The sequence below is a fragment of the Acinonyx jubatus genome, chromosome D3, assembly GCF_027475565.1.
Source record: "Acinonyx jubatus isolate Ajub_Pintada_27869175 chromosome D3, VMU_Ajub_asm_v1.0, whole genome shotgun sequence".
Taxonomy (NCBI): Eukaryota; Metazoa; Chordata; class Mammalia; order Carnivora; family Felidae; genus Acinonyx; species Acinonyx jubatus.
Window position 1 is genome coordinate 18,977,801 of NC_069392.1, and position 21,581 is coordinate 18,999,381.

The following is a 21,581-nucleotide window of genomic DNA, read 5'->3' on the forward strand; positions in this document are numbered from 1 at the left end:
GGATGTCCTTTAACATTTTGTATAGTAGGTCTCCTCGTGATGAATTTTGTTCCCAGCCTTTGTAGGTCTGAAAACTTTTTTTTTTTTTTTTAATTATTTATTTTTGAGAGAGACAGAGCAGGAGCAGGTGAGAGGCAGAGAAAGTGGGAGACACAGTATTTGAAGTAGGCTCCAGGCTCTGAGTGGTCAGTGCAGAGCCAGATGCGGGCCTCAAACTCACAAGCTGTGAGATCATGACCTGAGCCAAAACCAAGAGTTGGACGCTTAACCAACTGAGCCACCCAGGTGCCTCTAATTTTGTTTAAACATTTTTTTTAATGCTTTTACGTTTGTTTTTATGATCCTTTGACTCTTGGGGCCTTACTAATCCTAGAGACTGCCCTCCCAGAGTCGGTTAGGTACTAGACAGTAAACAATTTACCTGCAGAGCATGCCTTTTGTATACAAATTTACTAATCAACTCCAAACACCTTTTACCTAATTATCACACACCAAACCAGTATTTCCTGTCCTAAATCACACCAGGGCCAGGTTATGGACAACTAGAGACCGTTTCTATAGCCAAGAACCCTCTGACTTTATTTGAATTAACAGATTCTAAGCTTACTCAAACTTGTCTACCTTGCCTTGCCCCATGGAAACCACAATAAATGGTCTGAGGCATGCTCTCCCCTCACTCCTACTGCCCCTCTGACCCACCCTGAGGTTTCTTCATGTGATCCTGAATGGCATGGCACTCTCCCTCCTCTTGGGAATTGTAATCAACTTCTTTGAAGGCAGTTATCTCCATGTCTGTCACTTTACCTGATTAAAACAAAATCCTTGGTACATTTTCAAACAATGGTCTACCCAATATTCTGTGAATTTTTTATCTGCTCAATGGGAACAGGAACAATTCTCAGCCTTGTGTAATGCCTGGCACTGTTATAATCCTTTTTGATGGTTCTTTCCCTGGCCTTGGTTACTTTCCTCCTATTCTCATGCTGATCAGTATTCTGAGTACTCTAAAGAGCCCTTCTACAGATCTCCTGGGTTCTCTGTACAGCTTTCTTCTCTCTGGTGTTCTGTCTCATGAACATGAGTTGCCTCAACCTCTCTGAACTCTTAGCTCAGATTCCTCAACCCAGGTAGCAGGGTCCACTTCAGTTCCCCTTCCCTATTCCAGTGCCCAGAAACTCCCACAAGGCTGTAAGCCCATCTTTTTTTCCTCTCTTAGGGATTGCTTTCCTTTGGTATTTGAGTTTTGTTTAATTTTCAGGCATAAGACTAAATCCAGGTACTAACCTCCATTTGGCCAGAGACAGAAAAAAATTACTGCGTGTTTATTTTTTTTAAGCTTATGGAATACCCAGCAGGTGAACACAGAAGCTGAGATAGTATCATTGCACCAACTGAATCTTAAACCCTCCCCCTCGCACAGATAACAAACCAGAGTCTTGGAGAGAAGTGGTAGTGGAGGTAGTCAGAACCAGAATCCATTCCTTAAATCTTGATCTAGTTATCTGACATCATTTTTTGTTCTGCATCTTCTTTCTCTTGCCAAGTTGCCCCTTTTACAGTAACATATTTTCAAAAAAAAAAAAAAAAAACATGTTTTTTAAGAGAGAATGTGCTTAAATATCCAGACATCACACAATCTTGAGACTGTCCCTCCCCAAGCTTGGCAAAAAGTTGGAAGTTTTTTTCTCTAGAGGGTGTAAATTTCTGGACTAGGAAGCCTGTCCAGAGATCTGGAAGACAATAGTCTTGACCTGGATGCCAATTCTGGGCATACTAGAATGCGGAAGCTCCCCAGCCCTCTTCCTTCACTGAGCTCCCACAAGGTCAGCAGTTCAAGGTAAAGCCTCCTGACAAGAGACTGGAAGTTTCCTCCGGGGAACCTGACCAGAGCCCAAGAGGAAAGTCCTAAAGATGGACACTGGCTGGGGATTTACCAAAAATTCCATCAGCTCACCTTACAAGCACATCTTCTTACTATCCCACCTGTAAATATAAGCAGACTACCAATGATTGCCAGGAAGCTAATGAAAGTCTGTAACACGAAAGGCTAAAAGCAAAACAAAAAGAGGACAAAAAGTTTTAAAAAGGGGGCACCTGGGTGGTTCAGTGAGTTGAGCGTCTTGACTTCAGCTCAGGTCATGATCTTGCAGTTCGTGGATTTGAACCCCACATCTGAACCCACATTGGGCTTGCTGCTGTCATCCTATCAGCGCAGAGCCTGCTTCAGATCCTCTGTGCCCCTCTCTCTGCCACTCCCCTGCTTGCTCTATTTCTCAAAAAATAAAACATTTTAAAATAAAAGGGGGAAGAAAACATCATGCAGGGCGATGAAAGCTTCAACAAAGTATATTAAAGTCCTTAGAGATAAGATATTGCAACCATGGAATGTGGTCTTAATTAAAAAAAAAAAAAAAAAAAAAAGGAACAGAGAATTAACTTGGAAATCTTCCATTAGGGGAGATCAAAAGACAAGAAAATGGGGGTGGTAAGGACAGAAAAAATAAGAAAAACAGAGATAGGTCCAGATCCAATACCTGAAGAACAGGAATTCCAGAAAGAAAAACCAGAATAAGGAAAGGAAATCATTAACAAATAATTCAAGAAAGTTTCCCAGTAATGCCAGGAGTGAAGAGTCCATTCTCAAAGGCTCAACAACAGCCTGGCAAGTGCATGAAAACAGACCTCTGCCAAGGCCTGTCACTGAAATTTCAGAACCCTGGCTACAAAAGGGAGAAGGAGTCATATACAAAGACTCTCAGAACTCAGAATGGCTTCAGATTCTTCTAACAGCAACACTAGGTGAAAAGTAATAATGCCTTCAAAATTCTAAAGGAAAATATATTCCAAACTAGAACTTCACACCTGATCAAGTATGAGAACGAGACATTTTCAGACATGCAATTCTTTCAAACTACTTCCCATGCACCCCTTTTACTGCAAGCACTCTATCAAAATGGGGTATTAAACCAAGGGGAAGAGGTTACACAGAAAACGGGATTCAGCAGGAGAGAGCTCACAATGACAGCAATATATTAGGCACAAGAACCAGTTCAGATTGGACCAGGTCAAGAAATTGATAAAATTGACGATGTGTTATGCACTTAGAGAACTCTGGGGTTGAATTAGTGACAAGCAGACAGAAAACTAAGCTAATAACTAATAAAAATCCAAGAGGATTATTAATTCTAGGGAAAAGAAAGTTCTGCAGGAAGGTAACCTAGTTCACTATGTAGCTCAGCTGTGATTTAAATACCCAGTCGTAGGGCGCCTGGGTGACTCAGTCGGTTAAGCGTCCGACTTCGACTCAGGTCACGATCTCACAGTCCGTGAGTTCGAGCCCTGTGTTGGGCTCTGGGCTGATGGCTTGGAGCCTGGAGCCTGCTTCGGATTCTGTGTCTCCCTCTCTCTCTGCCCCTCCCCCATTCATGCTCTGTCTCTGTCTCAAAAATAAATAAAACGTTAAAAAAAAAAATTTAAATACCCAGTCGTAATGCAAACACTTAATATGATTGAACTAGAATTCTATCAGGGAGATGGATGATGGGGAGTACATGCATGGTGGGCAAGAGGGAGAAAGAAGTCAAAAGATAATGCCTAAAATGGAAACATCAGTAAATAGCCAAGCATATGTTTATATTTGAGATATGGAGGCAAATATAAACTTATCAGCCAACAGCTGAAGGAGATACTGTGAAGCAGGGAAAATGGGGAAGAGCAGATAGGATAGGAGGGCTGCTGTTTTTCAGAATAAACCTCACAAAACTTTTTGCTCTTTCAATGCAAAACAATTGATATTCTTCCTAAAATGCAGGAATACAAAGCTGTTTTACAAACATATTTTGTTAACGTATTTTTTTGATTTATTGTGAAAACAAAACCACAGGGGAACCTGGGTAGCTCAGTTGGGTTGTCTGACTAGATTTTGGCTCAGGTCATGATCTTGCAGTTCGTGGGTTTAAGCATGGCGCTCCATGCTGACAGTACAGAGCCTGCTTGGGATGCTCACTCTCTCTCAAAAAAAAAAAAAAAAAAAAAAAAAAAAAAGCCACAAATGGAACTGCCTTACTTTTTCAGGATCTAGACAGAATTTCAGCTAGTTTTTACTATGTAGAATCATGCAACACTGGTATTCCTCCATGGTTTCCAATGTAAACCACATTCACTCAGCTTTTCAGATCCAGGATGCAATTCGTGTTAATTAAGTATAATGTGTTACTAAAGTCTTCCTATAAAAGTATAATTTAAGTAGTGACCGTACTGACCTATTCCAGTCGAGGATATCAAAATGTGGTCTCAGATCTACTGAAACAGATTTACCTGGCAAGGGCATTGCTTAATATGCAGATTCCTGGGCCCTATTCCAGACTAATTCGCCAGCAACCTCTAAGGGTGGGGCCTTGGAATCTTCCTAACAAGATCCCTAAACTGATAATGAAATCTACAGTTCTTACTCACTATATTAATAATTCAATAGGGTCATTAATAATAAGCCAATAAATCAATGCCTGCAAACCAAGGTCACGAGCAGGGAAGAGGGAATTTATACAGGGTAGTAGATATCACAATGTCTAGAATTCCACTTACAAACACTTCAGAGAAATTCTGCTCCATCCACATGCAACTCCACATAGGAGTTTCTTTCCTTACCAGAAACGACACATTAACTTTTGGTCAAATCTAAAACAAATGAACTCTAAACTCTATTCACATTAAGTTCATTTGAAATGGCCCCCAGTCTAGGAGCCCCTCTGCTGAGGCAGCACAGCCTACAGGGCCACCAGCACACTTCATCCAAATGTGTCACAAGAGCTGGGGGTGCTGAAGCAAGAGGCACAGGGGCTGCTCTGGGGGATGGGTCTCTGAAACCTTATTTATGCACCTGCAGTATCTAACTGACAATCTGAATCTTGTTCCTTAGGAGTTCTTTTATTACAGGAATAACAAAAGGTCTGTTACATCATGGTAGTGCCACAATTATAAGACAAGGCTTGTTAGAAAATCCCTACTTGAGGGGTGCCTGGGTGACTCGGTTAAGCAACCGACTCTTGATTTCAACTCACGTTGTGATCTCACGATTCATGGGATTGAGCCCCGCATCAGGCTCTGTGCTGACAGTGTGAAGCCTGCTTGGGATTCTCCCTCTCTGCTCCTCCCTCGCTCTCTCTCTCACAAACTTTAAAAAAAAATAAGAAAAAGGAAATCCTTACTTGATGCCTGGTCAACAGATGTGCTGGATTTTCTTCTTCCTCTTTTATTACTCAAACGATGTGTCCCATGAGCAATGTGCACTGCAAGGGCAATCAGTCCCTTTTCCTCTTAGTAGCTTTTGCTGAAGCTCATCCTATACTGAATCCCTGACAAGACCTCTTTTCAGCATTTGACTTCCAATTTCTGTGTTTTTGTCAGTTATTTGCTTGGTATACCTGTCCTTTCTACCTCTGCTACATTAAAAACTATGGCTGTGCTAATGCATGCTAAGATGCTCTGATAAATGCATAAGAATCTGTCCCCGCAAATCACCACAAAACTGGTTATGAAGCCAGTGTAGTAGTCATCAATGTTGGCCATTAGGACTCTCCGAATTATCTTTTAAGTTGAGATTACATTTGCCAAATGCTGAACCACTAGGGTTTCCAGCCTACAAAGATCAGAATGGTGGACTTTTTCTTTGCCCAGGACCACCCATGCTGTGTTGTTCAAGCTGAGCTGATGACATCTCCACAAAGGTTACCTGAACAAAGCACCGTACAAGTGCCTGTGTCTAAAGACCAACAAGACCGTCTGTGTGTTCTTGGAGTTTTTCCATGGGTTTAACCGGCAACTGGCCTGGAACAGCAGCTTAAACTCTTATCAATAACTATGTGATTTCAAAGTACTAGCATTCTCCCAGGACACCTTCCAGGGTGTCAAAATTTAACTTGCTGCCAAAGCAAACAGAACACAAACTCCAAAATGAACACACAGTCCTTCTTTTTTCAAAAAGAAAACAAAACAAACAATCACCACCATATTTATTTAGTTTAACATTTCCTCTGCTCTAAAGAGAAAGATGTCAAAAGAAAACCTAGAACATATACATAAGCATACACCCCCCCTGAACCCAGACAACCTAAGGGAAAAAATAACGACAAAGTTCAGTTCAACAGATAAATTTATCTTCGCTTCTGGAAGATGTTTCCACGCCCCATTCCACGTCCTCTTCCTCTTGCAGCCACTGAAAGGTAGGGAAGAAAGGAAAAGGCCAGGTCAGTGAAGTCAGTGAGTGCTCATGCCACAGAACAGCCAGAGCCCTTCCTTGGACACTGGCACAGGAAAGGGCCTGGAAGGCCACCTAGTCCAACACCATGCCTACCACATGTCATTTCCCCATTGCCTGGGGACTGACATCTGGCATCAGAGCTGGAGGGGGCACCAAACTCCTGCCTTCCAATCCAGTCCTGCTCTCAACAAGAGGCCAGGAGTCAGTGTGTTGAAAGCTAAGGTGGTTTGGGAAGCAAGTGTGAGAACCAAAGAAAAGATGAATTCCCAGAGCTGGCCTAGGGTGAGGTAATAACACATGACAGATGAATTTAATTCACACTTAAAATTCTGAAACAAATGCTAAACATCTGTTAAATCTGGGTGGCAGGTTTCTTTTTTTTTGAGCTACCCTGAAATATAAAACGTTTCGTAATAGCAAAGCAAAACCACACCCCATACAAAGGACATAGACATAACAAGCTGCTGTTGTCTATGACCCCAAGAGTTCTAAGAGAACCAGTGGCTTTGAAGGACAAGTGAAAATAGTCTGATGGCTGCTAATCGGAGTCTCACCCCTCTTCCCACTTATAGAGCCTGGAGCCGACCTGAAGAGGGAAGGAAGTCACCCAAGAACCCAGCGACAAGCTGATGGGACTACAGCAAGGGACTGGCAGCACAGATGGCCCAGGCAGAGGCCAATGGGCCTGGGTAAACTCACTGCCACGTGCCTTCTAGTGCACAACTACTGGGCTGAACCTTTTGTTAGAGAAGGTGGTGTAGTTATACAGTGACAATGAGGGCAGCCCTCCCTGAGAAAGCAGAGAGAAAAGCAGTTCTAGTAAGAAAGCCAGTATTCCTGAAAACCATTCCTTCACCAGGACAAAGGTCCAGAGCTTCTGGTTCTACCTGCCCACAAATGCCACTTATCTAGGAAGGGCAAGGAGATTCTCTGATCAGCTTTTTTGAAGGACATTTTAAAGGATTACTCTTACATCTTTAAACTCAAAAGCTACCTCATATATAAAATATGCATAGCAACAAAAGCACTGATGGAGAATCCAGTGACTTTCCTGCACTATAAATCTTTCTACTGACATACATTTTCTAACGAATACACTTGCTTTCTAGATAATCATCATGGCAGAGCTTTTCATGGACCCAAACATAAAACCTCTGACTAGGCTGACCTAAAAGAAAGGCCAGACTAAGGAAGGTCACTGGGTCACTGGGGACATGCTGAAAGGAAGGATTTATTTTCAAATACAAGAACATTCGAAAACAGAAGTTCAGTCCCTTTAATGGGTAAAGATGGCTTAAAACTGCTTATTTCTTATATGAAAATGGATCCCTATCATCAGCATTCCCCCCCATGCATACTGGGTGTCAACAAACACCCCCAGCTTCTCTGGGAACTGTTGCCCCACTGCTTCAGGAGTCAGCTAATCCAAACTACAGTGCCCCTGCTCAGCAAACTAGGTAAGAGCAAGCTTCCCCCAAACTCTTTGGACAGAATTTCTGGAAACAAAGAGCCTCCCAGAAATTCATTATAGGAGACTTATCTACTCTCTCATTTAAGATAGGAGTCCCCTTCCTTTTTCTAAGGAGGCACTTTGGATTTTGAATAAGCCTTAAGAATGTGATCAGGTGAGGCAAGACAGAGAAGGCGAGATAAGGTCCCCAGATCTTCACAGGTGTGGGCCCCAAGCCTGCAGGGTGACAGATGTAGACATGGCTGAAGTTGAAGTCCACCCTATGCCCAGGCAATTAACAGGGCCCTTTCCTAAAAGATACAAGACAAACACATATGTTAAAACCAGTGCATGAGGAGCACATACCTTGGGCCTTCAGAATAGCAGCTTTTCCCCGGCCAGCCCCTGAGCCTTGGTTTTTATTTTTCATGCTCTTTAACATGGGTGCATTTTTCAGCATGTCAGGCAAGATGAGAAAGCGGATCTTGCTGCCACGGATGTACACCTGCTCCAGCTGTGCCACTCGGCCGTCTCTGTATGTGACTGTGATGTTGGACATCTGGAAGGGAATCAGTAAGGGCCAACAGCATGAGCAGAGAACAAGGACACACAAAGAGGGGGAGCCTTGGGTGGTGGGAGGGCAAGTCCAGAAACGCACAAACTAACATCATGAAATGAAGGAGCCAGGCAAAGCCAGGGAAATAGGAGGACCTACGACGTGTGCGAGAGACTGTGCAAAGAACTTCACATATATGATCCTCATGGCACCTCCAGGATAGGTATGAGTATTCCCAATTTTACAGATAAAAAAAAAAACAAAAAAACCAAAAACACACACAAAACTAAAGCACTTGTCTAAAGTCCAACAGCCAGAATGAAAGGATCCAGACTCAAACCCAGTTGGCCTGACTCCAGAGCCCTAACTCTGCTATACTGCCTCCCCTGCCAGCATGTGAAGGGCTCTCAATGGTAAAAAAACCATAATTTAAACAGCTCTGAACTGCCTGTCCAAACTTTGTCCTCTCTTGCATCTGTCCGGCACACAGATTGCAAAGGGACCATGAAGGTCATGAGTGTGCACCAGAGGCAGCTCTTACCCTCCCAGACTGCATATTCAAGAAGGCAAAAGAGAGCCTCTTTGGCTTCAGTGACTAGGAATGGAGAAGTATAGGTGGTGATGCCTGTATGAAGGGTCCAGAATAATGGGGAAGGTGTGAGGCAAGAGCCTGCACTGAGAGACACAACACTTGGGCACCAACCCATAGGACACGAGAACTGGAGCAGAGCAAGGGGACAGGGGACAGAGTCATCACCATGGAGACTATGGGGGTCACTCAAGTTTGTGGAAAGAGGGAGGGTGGACAGGGTTAAGGCAGCACATTGGAAAGATCAATATGCCAACATGCATAAGCTATGGGATGGAGAGACAGGGACCCTAGAGGGGAAACCACATGGCAGACTGGCTTAGCATAGAAGGGTGCTACAAACCTGCCAGTGCCAACCTTAACAGATACGATGTTTCCCACAAAAAGTAGCTTATTTTGAATCTTTTGGATCGAAGAGTATTATAATTTATTCAGTATAGGTCAAAGCCCACAGTGTAAAGAGAGATGCTGTCTCCCAGATTTCTGACTGGTTTGTTGCCACCTTTACATTCCTTTTCAAGTGCTAAATGGCCACCCAGCCTCTGCAAGAACATCCAGGGTGAAAAAAGAGTAACAACACTCTAGTGCCATCCTGCTAAATCTGTGTAGTGGAACAGTTTACAGAACTTCAACCCACTGCCCCTGTTCCATCCTCAGGGGTAACAGGTCTCAAGTTTGCCATAAATCTTCTGTTCCAGGCTCAACATCCCCAGTTTCTTAACAAATTCCCACACAGGTTCTAAATCCTTGCCATCCTGTTCTTGCCTTGAAGAATACCATAACCTCTGATGTCACAAATGAACACCAGGGATGGTTAAACTACTTGAGAAACCTGGGTCTGACCCAGGTTCACAAATACCAGACACGCCCATGACTCTGGAGCAGACAGAATAGGACTGAGAACCTATATTTGAGAACTGGCCCTGCCGTTTGTTAGAAATGTTACTCTGGGTAAGTCTCCAGGTTCAGTTCCCTCATCCACAAAGGGAGGGAAATACAACATAACAAAGCCAACTTTTATGGAGCACTTATTAGTGTCCCAGGCAATTTCACATCATAACTCAAATAAATCACACAATTCTACAAGATGGATACCATCATCATCTCCACTAGAGAGATGAAGCAGCACAGCCACCAGAGGCAGGTCTGTCCCCAGAGGCCACACCTTTACCCACTCTATTCTCCTGCCTAAGGTCACACTGCCCCTGTGTGGCCTGGACAGTACCTGAATTCAGGTCTATCTAACTCTAAACTCACACTCTTCAACCATACATCAGATCACCACTTACTTCCTCCAATAATTAAGGAACAAGTCAAATGAGAGAAATATGTCTAAATGATGTCCCTATTACCTAGTATATATTAGAAACTCAGTAAATAATGAATCTAAATGACAGTTAAGACATCTATTTTGGAGGCTGTGCTACTTCTCCAGCACATCCCAGTACATCTCACCCATTCCTTTGTCAAAACCTCCCCAACCCACTTTGAAAATCCCCAACAGAGGGTGTTCTGTAAGACCAACAAGACAAACTGTCCTGGCTGAAGCAGGAAAGGGTCCAGCATCAACTGACTCCTATGACAACCCTAATAATGACCAGGTCGGCTACTGCTCTCATGCACCCCCAGCAGCACCCACAAAGAAATGGCTGCACTGTTATAAAGCCCCACAGTCTCGCCCACCCACACAGCTTGTTAATAAGCCTGAGCTATGTTGGCATCACAAGCCAAAGGCAACAACTTGAGTGAACTAGGTTTCAGTGAAAGTCAGGCAGAAACACCTACCTTACTCAACTTTCCCAAACAGCCACAATGAAACACAGGTAGCATAAACCAGGTGCCTAACTGAAATGACATCTTGGGAGAGAGATCTTAGTACAGTCAAAATTGTGGGAATTTCCTCACACATCCAGGTCCAAGAGGAAAGCAATGTTGGGGTGCCTTGGGGTCATCGATCACAATATCCCTGTTGTGGGACAGATAGCAAGCACTCAACAAGTGTCTGGTCCCCTCCTCCACTCTCCCCTCCCCTACCATTAATAGCAGAGCCTCCCTCTTTTGTTCTGATCCCTTCTACTCAACTTCCTGCCTGAAATCTGACACTCCTAGAGGCAACAGGCTCTAGCAGGTTTACTCTACACCTCATCTTCAGAAACTGTGGTTAAGACCAGAGATCTGGGGCTCAGAGGTACAGGTTTAGATCTGCTTCTTCCATGTTTGGTCACCCTGGGCATCTGGAAGCTTGTCCTCAGAGAAGTCCTGCGAAAGATCTATTGCACATAAAAACACTACCATAGCACCTGGTATAGAATAAATGAATGGAAGCTTCTGGTACTATTAAGCACACAGCCTTCTGGAGACAGGTCCCAGCTTGACAAGTTAAACTAAGACTTTTAAAATATTTAATAGTACCCAGATCTTGGTTTTTAAATTTTACTCCCAACCAAAAAGAAACCAAAGCTACCTGAAGAACTGGCTGATTAAGAGTTGGGATAGAGAAGTAAAAGATGAGCCTGTAACATACATCTTGTTCTGGAAGGTTAAGTACATGCTCTCCCAAAATGGCCAGGACACACTAAAAGGAGCCAGCTTCTGGACCAATTTGGGATAATTCAAGCAAAGCAATGACAGTAACAGATTATAATCCATTTAATGAAACAGAAACCCATAAACAGAAACTGATAATAAATGGATAAACGGGGGATAAGGAAAGGCTCTTCCATACAGTAGACCTAGTAAATAAAGAATGATGGAGTTAAAAACAAAAACCATTCTTTTGCAACCATCATAGTAAAAAGATTCAAGCATCTTCATTCAAGAATCCTCACTGAATGCTAAATGGGGGGTGGTGGAGGTGGCAATGAGAAACCGAATACACACGATATTTATTTAAAGAATCTCCCCCACAAAATTCTCATTAGTTGCAAAACGAAAGAAGAATATACAGTGGAGAGACCACAAGACACCTCACCCAAATGATCAAGGTTAACATCACCAATAAAGGGCAAACAGGTGTTTGGGCCTCCAAGTGACACCCTGAGAAGGAGAAATCACTTACACAGTAACAGCCAAAACAAACAAATAAAAAAAAAAAAACCCAAATGTAATCATGAGAAAACACCAGAGAAACTCCAATTAAAAGACATTCTAAAACAAGTAACTGGCCCTATTCTTCAAAAACATCAATGCTATGAAAAGCAAAAGCAGAGGAACTGTCCCAGACAAAAGAAGCACAAAGCAAGTTGATAACTAAGCGCAGTATGTGATCCTGAACTTAACAGTACACAGAGGAAAATACTGTATGTACAGATTACATCTAGATAAATAGTTTTTCCTTCTAGTTAGACAACTAGGTATCTGAAGAAATTCCCAAACACACTGCATTCAGAAATTTCAAGAACTTCCTGATATTAACTCTAGGCAGTTGGCTATTGACAATCATGTGAGGGCTTCTTTCAGGTTATCATTTTTACACGAAGAACTCATGCACAGGCCATTATCCTACAGACCATTATGCCATAGCGTGGGGAGGGCAGGGGGGGGAGTTGAACAGTCCAGTCAGTGATGGGGTGGTCATGCCAAAGTCCCCAAAGCATTATTTCAGCTCCTGCAGTCTCTGAACTCTATCACCTTCTCTCACCAAGATTTCCAGGAATTATGTCACTTTAAGAACAGTGAAGAAGCTCCTGGGTGGCTCAGTTGGTTAAGCGACCAACTTTGGCTCAGGTCATAATCTCGTAGTCCGTGAATTCAAGCCCTGCTCGGGCTCTGTGCTGACAACTGGAGTCTGGAGCCTGCTTCAGATTCTGTGTCTCCCTCTCTCTCTGCCCCTCCCCACTCATGCTCTGTCTCTCTCTCTCTCTCTCTGTCAAAAATAAATAAACATTAAAAAAAAAAAAGAACAGTGAAATTTTGGGTTTGACCGTTACCCTCCTATTTTTGGTTTTGGTCCTTTTATTTTATCAAGATATAATTTATATATAACATTGCCGAAGTTTAAGATACACAGTACACTGATTTGATAACATTTATATTGCAGTATGCCTGCTATGGTAGCATTAACTAACATCTCTATCATGTCACATAATTATCATTTCTTCTACAGATGAAAACAAGTAAGATCTAGTACCTTAGCAAATTTAATGTTTATGATACAGTTTTGCTGCCTATAATCACTATACTGTATATTAGAATGCCAGGATTTATTTATCTACTAACTGCATACCCTCTTATTTTTATTTAATATTATTTTTTAATTTATTTACTGAGAAAGAGTGAGCAGGGGAGGGGTAGAGAAGACAGGAAGGGGGAGAGCACAGAGCCTGATGAGGGGTTCAAACTCATGAACCACGAGATCATGATCTGAGCCGAAATCAAGAGTCTGATGTTAAACTGACTGAGCCACCCAAGTGTCCCTACATTCTTCTTTTTAAATAATATTTACTGTGCTTCATGATCATAAACTTAACTCATACTTGTCATTTTTTTAAATGAAAAGAAATTTTCTTAAAAATTTTAATCCCATTAGGGCGGGTTCAGTTCGAAGAGCATGTGACTCTTGATCTAGGGGTCATAAGTTCAAGCCCTTTGTTGGTATAGAGATTACTAAAAAATAAATAAGAACTTTAAATAAAATTTTGTGTTTAGAGAGTGAGCAAGCACAACCAAGTGAGGCGGGGAGGGGCAGAGGGAGAGAATCTGAAGCAGCCCAGTGCAGTATGGACGCGGGCCTCAATCTCACAACCCTAAGATCACGACCTGAGCCAAAATCAAGAGGCGCTTAACTGAGCCACCCAAACACTCCAAACACCAAAAAAAATTTTTTTTAACTTTCAAAAAAATTTTTACATTAGAGAGAGAGAACGTACACATGTGCACACAAACTGGGAAGAGGGGAAGTGGGAGAAAGAATCTTAAGCAGGCTCTGCTGGAGCCCAACATGGGACAGGGCTCCATTCCACGACCCTGAGATCATGACCTGAGCCGAAATTAAGAGTCAGATGCTCAACAGACTGAGCCGCTAAAAAAAATTTTTTAATCACATTTAATTCCCACCAAAAGAGAACTACTCACTTTGGTTTTCCTCAAAAACTTAATGCATTTTTATGTATCACTTATAATCTGGCTTTTATATTCATAAAACTGGGAACACATTGTGGAGATTTGTTTTCCCCGCTTATGTCAACAGCATTTTCCCATGATGTTAAATATTCTTCTATGTTCTTTGACTGGATGCATAATATTCTTTGTAACGTCCCCTAATTTGTTTACCATAAATTATTTAACTCATTAGAAATGTCTGTTGCTGGGGAGTCTGGGTGGCTCAGGTGGTTAAGCGTTGACTTCAGCTCAGTTCATGATCTCATACTTCGTGGGTTCAAGCCCCACATGGGGCTCTGTGCTGACAGCTGAAAGCCTGGAACCTGCTTCGGATTCTGTGTCTCCCTCTCTCTCTGCCCCCCTCCCCAACTCGTGCTCTGTCTCTCTCTCAAAAATAAGTAACACATTAAAAAAAAAAAAAGGAAATGTCTGTTTTCAGGTTTCCATCATCAAAAACAGCACTGCAATATAAACCCCTGTCCACAATTTTTGATTCATTTTTAGAAGCAGAATTAAAGCACCAAAGGTGCTTATTGCTTCTATATTGACGTATGTTAAACATTTAACATATCTATACTTCTACTGGCAAACTAGTAAGGAACCCTTGGTAGAATTATTCATTTTATTTTGCCATCTTTTAAGTTTAGAAATTCTTATTGTTCCCCAATTTGCGTGTCTGATAATAAGGCCATTATTTTTAGATGTCAAATGTCCACTTCACATATTTTCTTCTGTTAATTAGCCATTTTTTGACTTGGGTCATCCACTTTTAATTGGAAAATTAACATTTCTACTGTAAAAGCTATTTGTATGTTTAAATATAAACTTCCATCATAAAAAAATTATGAGATGCACTAAATGTCTGAATACGGACTGTTGCCGAGCTGGGAGAACCTGTCTAGCATTCACTAAGACTCTACAAAAGAACCTCTAGGGACGCCTCACACTGGATACCTAACAAAATCCAGCCATAAAACTTGCCCCCCAAAGGTTACATATAGTCTATAAAATCAAAATGATGTGCTTATTTCAACTCATAATTCCTCACCTTAAACTCATTTTTTGTTTTTAATATTTTACCAAGTATCTAACTAGAAAGGTTATTTCTTAAGAAATATATATTTTTTTACTTTGAAGAAAAATCCCCTTGTTCCCTCCTTAACATTTAATAAAGACAGGATGCTTCAAAACCACGGTTAAGTACACATAACCAAAAACAGAAACTTTCCCATTTGGGGGCCTCTGGCATTAAATCACCAGGCTGAGCAAGAGACAGGATCAGGTCCCATCTCTGCTACAAACAAAAATCAGCTCAAGACTACATGGAGAGCCACAGAGGCCTTTCTCACCCCATACACACAGGACCAATAGAAGATGCTCGCAGCAGCACGTGCAGGGCTCTGTCACCCATAATGATGCCACATTCTACAGCACTGGCTAGACGATCATGCCTGCCCTGCAGCTGTGGGGTACAGAAGAGAAGGACAAGGCTCCCAGCCTTTCCAGCCAAACCTCAGATGCCAAGAAGCATCTACATCCTCTGACCCTATGAGCACCATCTCAGGGAGCTCATCATAGGATTAACGCTTGCATATGTTACATTTTCAATGTCAAATAAGGGCTGTGGTAACAGGCTACATTAAAAATACCCAAGGAACCCAAAAAGAAGGTGTATTTTATTTTGTTTTGTTGTTTTTAAATTTGTTTTAAATGCTTATTTATTTTTGAGAGAGAGAGAGACAGAGTGAGTGGAGGAGAGCAGAGAGAGAGGGAGACACAGAATCCAAAGCAGGCTCCAGGCTCCGAATCGTCAGTACAGAGCCCGACATGGGGCTCAAACTCACGAGCCGTGAGATCATGACCTGAGCTGAAGTCAGACACTCAACTGACTGAGCCACCAAGGCGCCCCATTTTATTTTGTTTTTTAATGTTTATTTATTTATTTTGAGAGAGAGAGAGAGAGAGAGAGAGAGAGAGAGAATCCCAAGCAGGCTCTGTGCTATCAGCACAGAGCCCAATACAGGGCTCTATCTCATGAACTGTAAGATCATGGCCTGAGCCGAAATCAAGAGTCAGATGCCTAACTGACTAAGCCACCCAGGCGCCCCAAGGTGTATTTTGTCTGGAGACGTTGCTGACAACATTATATAATGGTATAAGACCATATCTCTTTCATTAAGGCCCAGGGGGAAAATGTCTCCCACATCCAAGCGCCAGGGAAAACTGCACAACTGGTATTTTATCTTAAGGACACCATGCATTTCAGAACTGCTGATTTCCCTCCGTCAGGACTCTTAAGTAGCTTAGAACAGAATGTACCTTTATTAAATGTACAGGGATTCACATTTACATTTCTGGGTACTAACTGCCTGGCTGGCTTCATTTTACAGTCTACCCCAGGTTACCTGTACCTTGACCTATCTGTCCATTTTTACCTTACCATATAGTTTTTTTGTGAACCACCTCTAATTTTTTTTGAAAGCAGAGTAAAAAATACATACTAGAAACCCAAGACACATCCCTAGGGGGAAAAAAGTCCATGCCAATTGTGGTTGTGGGGAGATTCTCTCATTTGGTTTCCAAATCTTTGTAGTGTGTGACCCACCACACTTTTACAATAAAAAATGCTATTAAAACCCAACATCAAATGGCAAACACTAAACTCCAGTTGCCCTCTAGCAAAGGGTAGCAAGTGCTAAGAGGATGCTCTCACCCTCAAAGGGCAGACTAACTGGAGCCAGGAAGGAAGGAAAGCAGCGGGTATTGCAGGAGCCACTGGCTTACACATCCCGGGAATGTGTGAATGAACTGTGCTATGTTTACTATGGTATATTTAGCTATGCCACAGCCTACTGGTTTTATTCAGTGAGCCAGGCTTAGGTAAACTCAGTGAAGCCTCGGCATCTGGGCACGGGTGGTGTTATGGGCTGAATCCTAGCCACCCCCAATTCATATGTTGAAGTCTTAACCCCCCAGGATCTTAGAATGTGACCATATTTAGAGACTGGATCCTTACAGAGGTAACTGGGCCCTAATTCAATGTGACTTGTGTCCTCATAAGATGCAACACAGGAAACAGACACAAAAGGAAAACCAAGTGAAGATACATGAAGAAGAGAAGCATCTATAAGCCAAGGAGAGAGAGGCCTGGAACAGAGCCTTCCTTCATGGCCCTCAGAAGAACCAACCATGTGACATCATGGTCTCTAACTTCTAGCTTCCAGAACCCTGAGGGAATAAATGTGCTGGTTTAAGCCACCCAGTGTGAAACTTTGTTATGACAGCCCTAGCAGATTAACATAGGTGGGAAGCAAGTGGCTGGCTCCCACCATTTGACATGCATTCACTCATTTATTCTGCACTATAATGCTGAGGCTGAGGTGCTATTTTTATCCCTGATTTCGAAAGGAGGGAACAGAGGGTGAGAGGTGCACAGCTCGCCCAAGTCACATAAGATAGCAAGCTGCAACCTGATTTGAGATCTATCACCTGGCTCTATGTTTTATATCACACTGTCCACATGTGAGAGATCACCAAGGTGATCTGGTCAGACATCCTCATGTTACAAATGGGAAGTCTGAGGCCCTGGAAGCTCAGGAGTTGTCCAAATAAGCAGCTGGATAAACACATTAAGATTCCCTACCCCCAGTCTTGCATTCTAACTCACCAAAATAAAGTATCTTAAAATGGATGGGGATGGCTTAAACCAGAGGACTGGATCTATGACAGGGGTATCTCACAAAGACAAGGTAGGCAAGGCCCCACAGGACCTTTAGAGAGTCGACATCATCTGCCCATATGGCATCAACACTGAAGAGAGAGGGGCGCCTGGGTGGCTCAGGTGGTTAAGTTAAGCATCCAACTCTTGATTTTGGCTCAGGTCATGATCTCATTGTTCATAAAATTGAACCCTGCATGGGCATGACAGCACGGAGCTTGCCTGGGATTCTCTCTCTGCCCCTCTCCTCCACCACTCTCTCCCTCAAAAAATAAACATTAAAACAAACAAAAACACTGAATAGAGAAACCTGCAATCACTAGGTGTCTATCTCCCTGAATACCAGGGAAATGGCCTCACTTGCTGGTCAAGGTGGCAGGAAGATGATGCTCAAAGCTACGATGAGATCACAAATAAATGAATGAACCCTGTGAAGCAATGACAGTTAGTACACCTGATCTGCAGTGTGACCTTGGGTAAGTCACTTTCTCTTTCCGACCTTCAGTTTTCTCACATCAAAAACATTAACAGGAACCATATGTGGATATGTATAACGTGCATGGCAAAGAACTAGCTGCTGCACACACACAACTCATTTGATTTCTAGAATGGCCCCAGGGTGTGTTATCCCTGTGGCAGTCTTCAGAATGCACTGCTCAGATCTCCCCTCAAGGGTTGTCAGGCTATGAGGCATGGAGGGAGCTGAAAGCCTCCAGCTTCCACCTGTAGGATCAATCAGCTTTTGCCCTGAAGTCAGTCTCCCCAGACTGCCAGCCAATGACTGGTCACGGTGGGCATCCTAGAGCCAGGCTGTTTCTGCCCCATGCTAGAATTCTTAGGCTTAGACTTCTTCTAACGAGCAAACTTTGTTGGCTGAGACTTCTTCAGAGATATGCTACTGTCTAAGCCTCTTCCCACTCAATCTTATCTTTTCCCTCTCCCTTTCCCCAGCACCAGACCAGTATAGATTGAAAGCTCTCCTGCCTACTCCTACTCCCTCTCCTTTATCCTTCATTGTCATTTACCCCAATAAATCTCTCACACAACTAATTCTGTCTTGGTATCTATGTCCCATTTCACAGATGAGGAAACTGAGGCAATTAGCATGATTAAAGCCAGATAATTAGGATCCAACCCTACACCTCTGATTCTAAAACCAAAGTTCTGAACTGATGGTTTAAAGAATGAAGGAGAAAGTGTGCTGATATACCTTGCAAAAGATATGCTATAGAAATTCATGTGATTATTAGCAAAATGCAAAGTGGTGCCACGGGAAGGGCACGGTATCAGGAAGCTGCTCCAACATTTATTAGCAGAAGGACATTCAATAGATGAGTCTTTTAATATTATCCTATTTTATGGATGACAAAACTATCACTGAACCTGCTTACCTCACAAGATAGTTGCTATAATCAAATGAGACTCATCCTCCAAGAAAGAGTGGAAGCTTCTGCTAACTGCAAAGCATTATGCAAGCATGTAGGGGCAAAAGGAAAATGGCCCTGAATCTGATGAATTCTACCAAAGGGAGTAGTGCCACTTCTCTTAAACAAGTCCTCAAAATATGGGAAATGATTATAGGATGGAGAAAACAATGGGCAAAGTTAAATATTCCAAATGGCTCTTATTTATGCTCACATCACCACACCTAGAACAGTGCCTGGCACACACCAGGCACTCCATAAATAACTGTTCGACAAGAAGGACTTCAAAAAGACCTCCAACCACTATCTTTCTGTGCTCCAATAGAGAGGCCCAAGCTTCCCCCATAACCTCATGTGGAAAGCAGGATACCTGGCAGTTCATGTTGTCCTCCGCCTCAATGAGCTTCCCACGATACACCTCGCCGGTGTTTGTCTCACATGTCACGATGTGACCCTCAGCCTCGTGTAGGACTTTAATCGGCACACCAATAGACATCTTGGCAGGAAAAGAGTTCTACAGTGAGAGAGACACCAGTTAGTTCATCTTTCAGAGCCTGAGAAGTCATGTGGCACATATCATGCCTCCCTTAAGGCCTGACACTCCATCAAACTCAGTAAGAATGCCAAAGCTGCCATTTTGTACAGAAAAAATGCTTAACTCCTAGCTTGAAGAACTTATGTGGGATGGGGAAGGATGGGGGGCTGGAGAGAGGGAAGGCTAATGGGATGAGAAGAAAGCACCTTCCATCTCCCTCCATGCTACCATATGCCCCTTTATCTTCATCAGATAATCAGTAACCAATACTGTGTGTGTACACAGTACATCAGGGAGCTGAGATGTAAATGCCATACAATGTTTTTGGCAACCCAGAGATGTGGATGACACCACTTTGAGAACCCATGATGTAGACCTAGCCAATACAGTAGCCACGGTCCACATGTAGCTATTTAAACTAAACTTAAAGTGAAATAAAATGAAAATGAAACATTTACTCCCTCAGTCACATTAACCACATTTCAAGTGGTCAATGGTCACATGTGGCTAGTGCTTACGGTACTGGGCAGTGCAGTAAAGACAAAAGGACCCAGGCAAATCTAGAAGGGGCTGTGCATTTAATTCAACCCATTAAGTACTCTTTGACCCTCCACTTACGTCATCAAGGTTAAAAGCAAAAGTGTTCACAAAGAGACAACAGCCATAAGCAGGAAATGCTTGGAGGAGAAACATAATCAGGGCAATCACCTGACTTGATACAACTCAGAGACAAGCAGTAGATTTCCTATTCCCAGATGAGCAAGTACCGAAGGTTAAAATACATCATGTGTGTTCAAGAGAGGAAAGGGAAGATGAGGGTAGGAAAGACAGTCACCCTTGGTGAGGAGCCTCAGGAGTCTGATTTTATGCTGAAACAGTGGGGAACTACTGCAGGATTATAGGTAAGGAATGACCCAATATAAAGGCAGAAGCACTTACAAAATGGATCAAACACAGCTTATTTTTTTCAAACACAGTTTAGGAGCAAGGAAACTTGATAAAACTTCTGTAACAATATGGAAAATATTGAGAGGGTAAGTGCCTGAAAAGGGGATGGAGGCAGAGATGCAAACAACTTTGAAAAATATTACCCAGATGGGACTTGGGCGAAGGAAGTCTGCCAGAAATGATTTCAACACTACTGCTTGTATGTTCGGGAAAAAACATGGCCTGGAGAAGTACAGAACGCGAAGGGCATGTACTTTGGGGAAAAGCGAACGAACTTCCAGGCGCTAGCGAGGCAACGCTGATGTTTGAGTGACCCGAGCCTCCCAGAGCTCCTCGGCGGCGCGTGCTTCTCCAGCCCCAGAACCCTCACAAGTGCTTCGGTCTACCCTCGCCTGCCCCAAGCCTCACCTCACCGGCTCCGGCCTACTCTTCCTTTCCCGTGTGGCAGCAACTCGAGCAACTGCGAAGGTGTGAGCCAAGGAATGGCGGGTCCCGCGCTCCCAGAATACCACGCGTTCCCAAAATGCTGCGCGCAGAGCCCGCCCCTTTCCTTTTCGTAGTGGTGAGCGCGGTCCTGCCTCTGCTTCCTCCTCACCCTACCGACCGGGAAACGTGGACTCTGGTACGATAGTTCCGGCCCCGGAAGAGAGGGCTGGTGACGGCGCCCAGGTGTCGCCGGAAACACTGATCCTGGGGCGGCAAGGGGGGGTGGGGAACTCGCGTTTCCAAACACCTCACACCAGGGACAGGATGGACTGTGAGACGGGGATCCGGGACCTGGGCTCTCGGATCGGGGGCAACAGGTGGAGGGGCCGAGGGCCAGGACCTCCCCTCACAATTTAACCTTTGGAACCGGCACTGCCAGGTAAGGGGAGCCCCCTCAGTAAGGCGAGGTATCTCACCATACGAGTAGAGAAACAGGTATAGAGAGTAGAGCTGGGGCCGACCCAGAGCCGGCCCTCAGCGAGTCGCAGTAGTGTTAGGTCTTCTTGAACCCCGCGG

The 21,581-nt window shown here is 43.4% G+C and overlaps 1 protein-coding gene across 1 annotated transcript; it reads right to left on the reverse strand.

The window, feature by feature from the left end:
• Nucleotides 1-5,994: 5,994 nt before the first annotated feature.
• SNRPD3 (small nuclear ribonucleoprotein D3 polypeptide) lies at nucleotides 5,995-21,439 on the reverse strand. Its single transcript, XM_015077595.3, has 4 exons — nucleotides 20,988-21,439; nucleotides 19,467-19,610; nucleotides 8,076-8,268; nucleotides 5,995-6,214 (listed from the first exon to the last, which is right to left on the reverse strand). Exons 2-4 carry the CDS (start codon nucleotides 19,590-19,592, stop codon nucleotides 6,153-6,155), a joined length of 381 nt encoding a protein of 126 aa, XP_014933081.1. The 5' UTR covers nucleotides 19,593-19,610; nucleotides 20,988-21,439; the 3' UTR covers nucleotides 5,995-6,152.
• Nucleotides 21,440-21,581: the final 142 nt, after the last annotated feature.

Coding starts and splice junctions, on each gene's coding strand:
- SNRPD3 (XM_015077595.3), bottom strand. CDS start 19,592: ATGTCTATTGGTGTGCCGATTAAAGTCCTACACGAGGCTGAGGGTCAC. Junction 8,269..19,466: donor AGGACAACATGAACTGCCAG/GTATCCTGCTTT, acceptor ATTCCCTTCCAG/ATGTCCAACATCACAGTCAC. Junction 6,215..8,075: donor TGCTATTCTGAAGGCCCAAG/GTATGTGCTCCT, acceptor CCTACCTTTCAG/TGGCTGCAAGAGGAAGAGGA.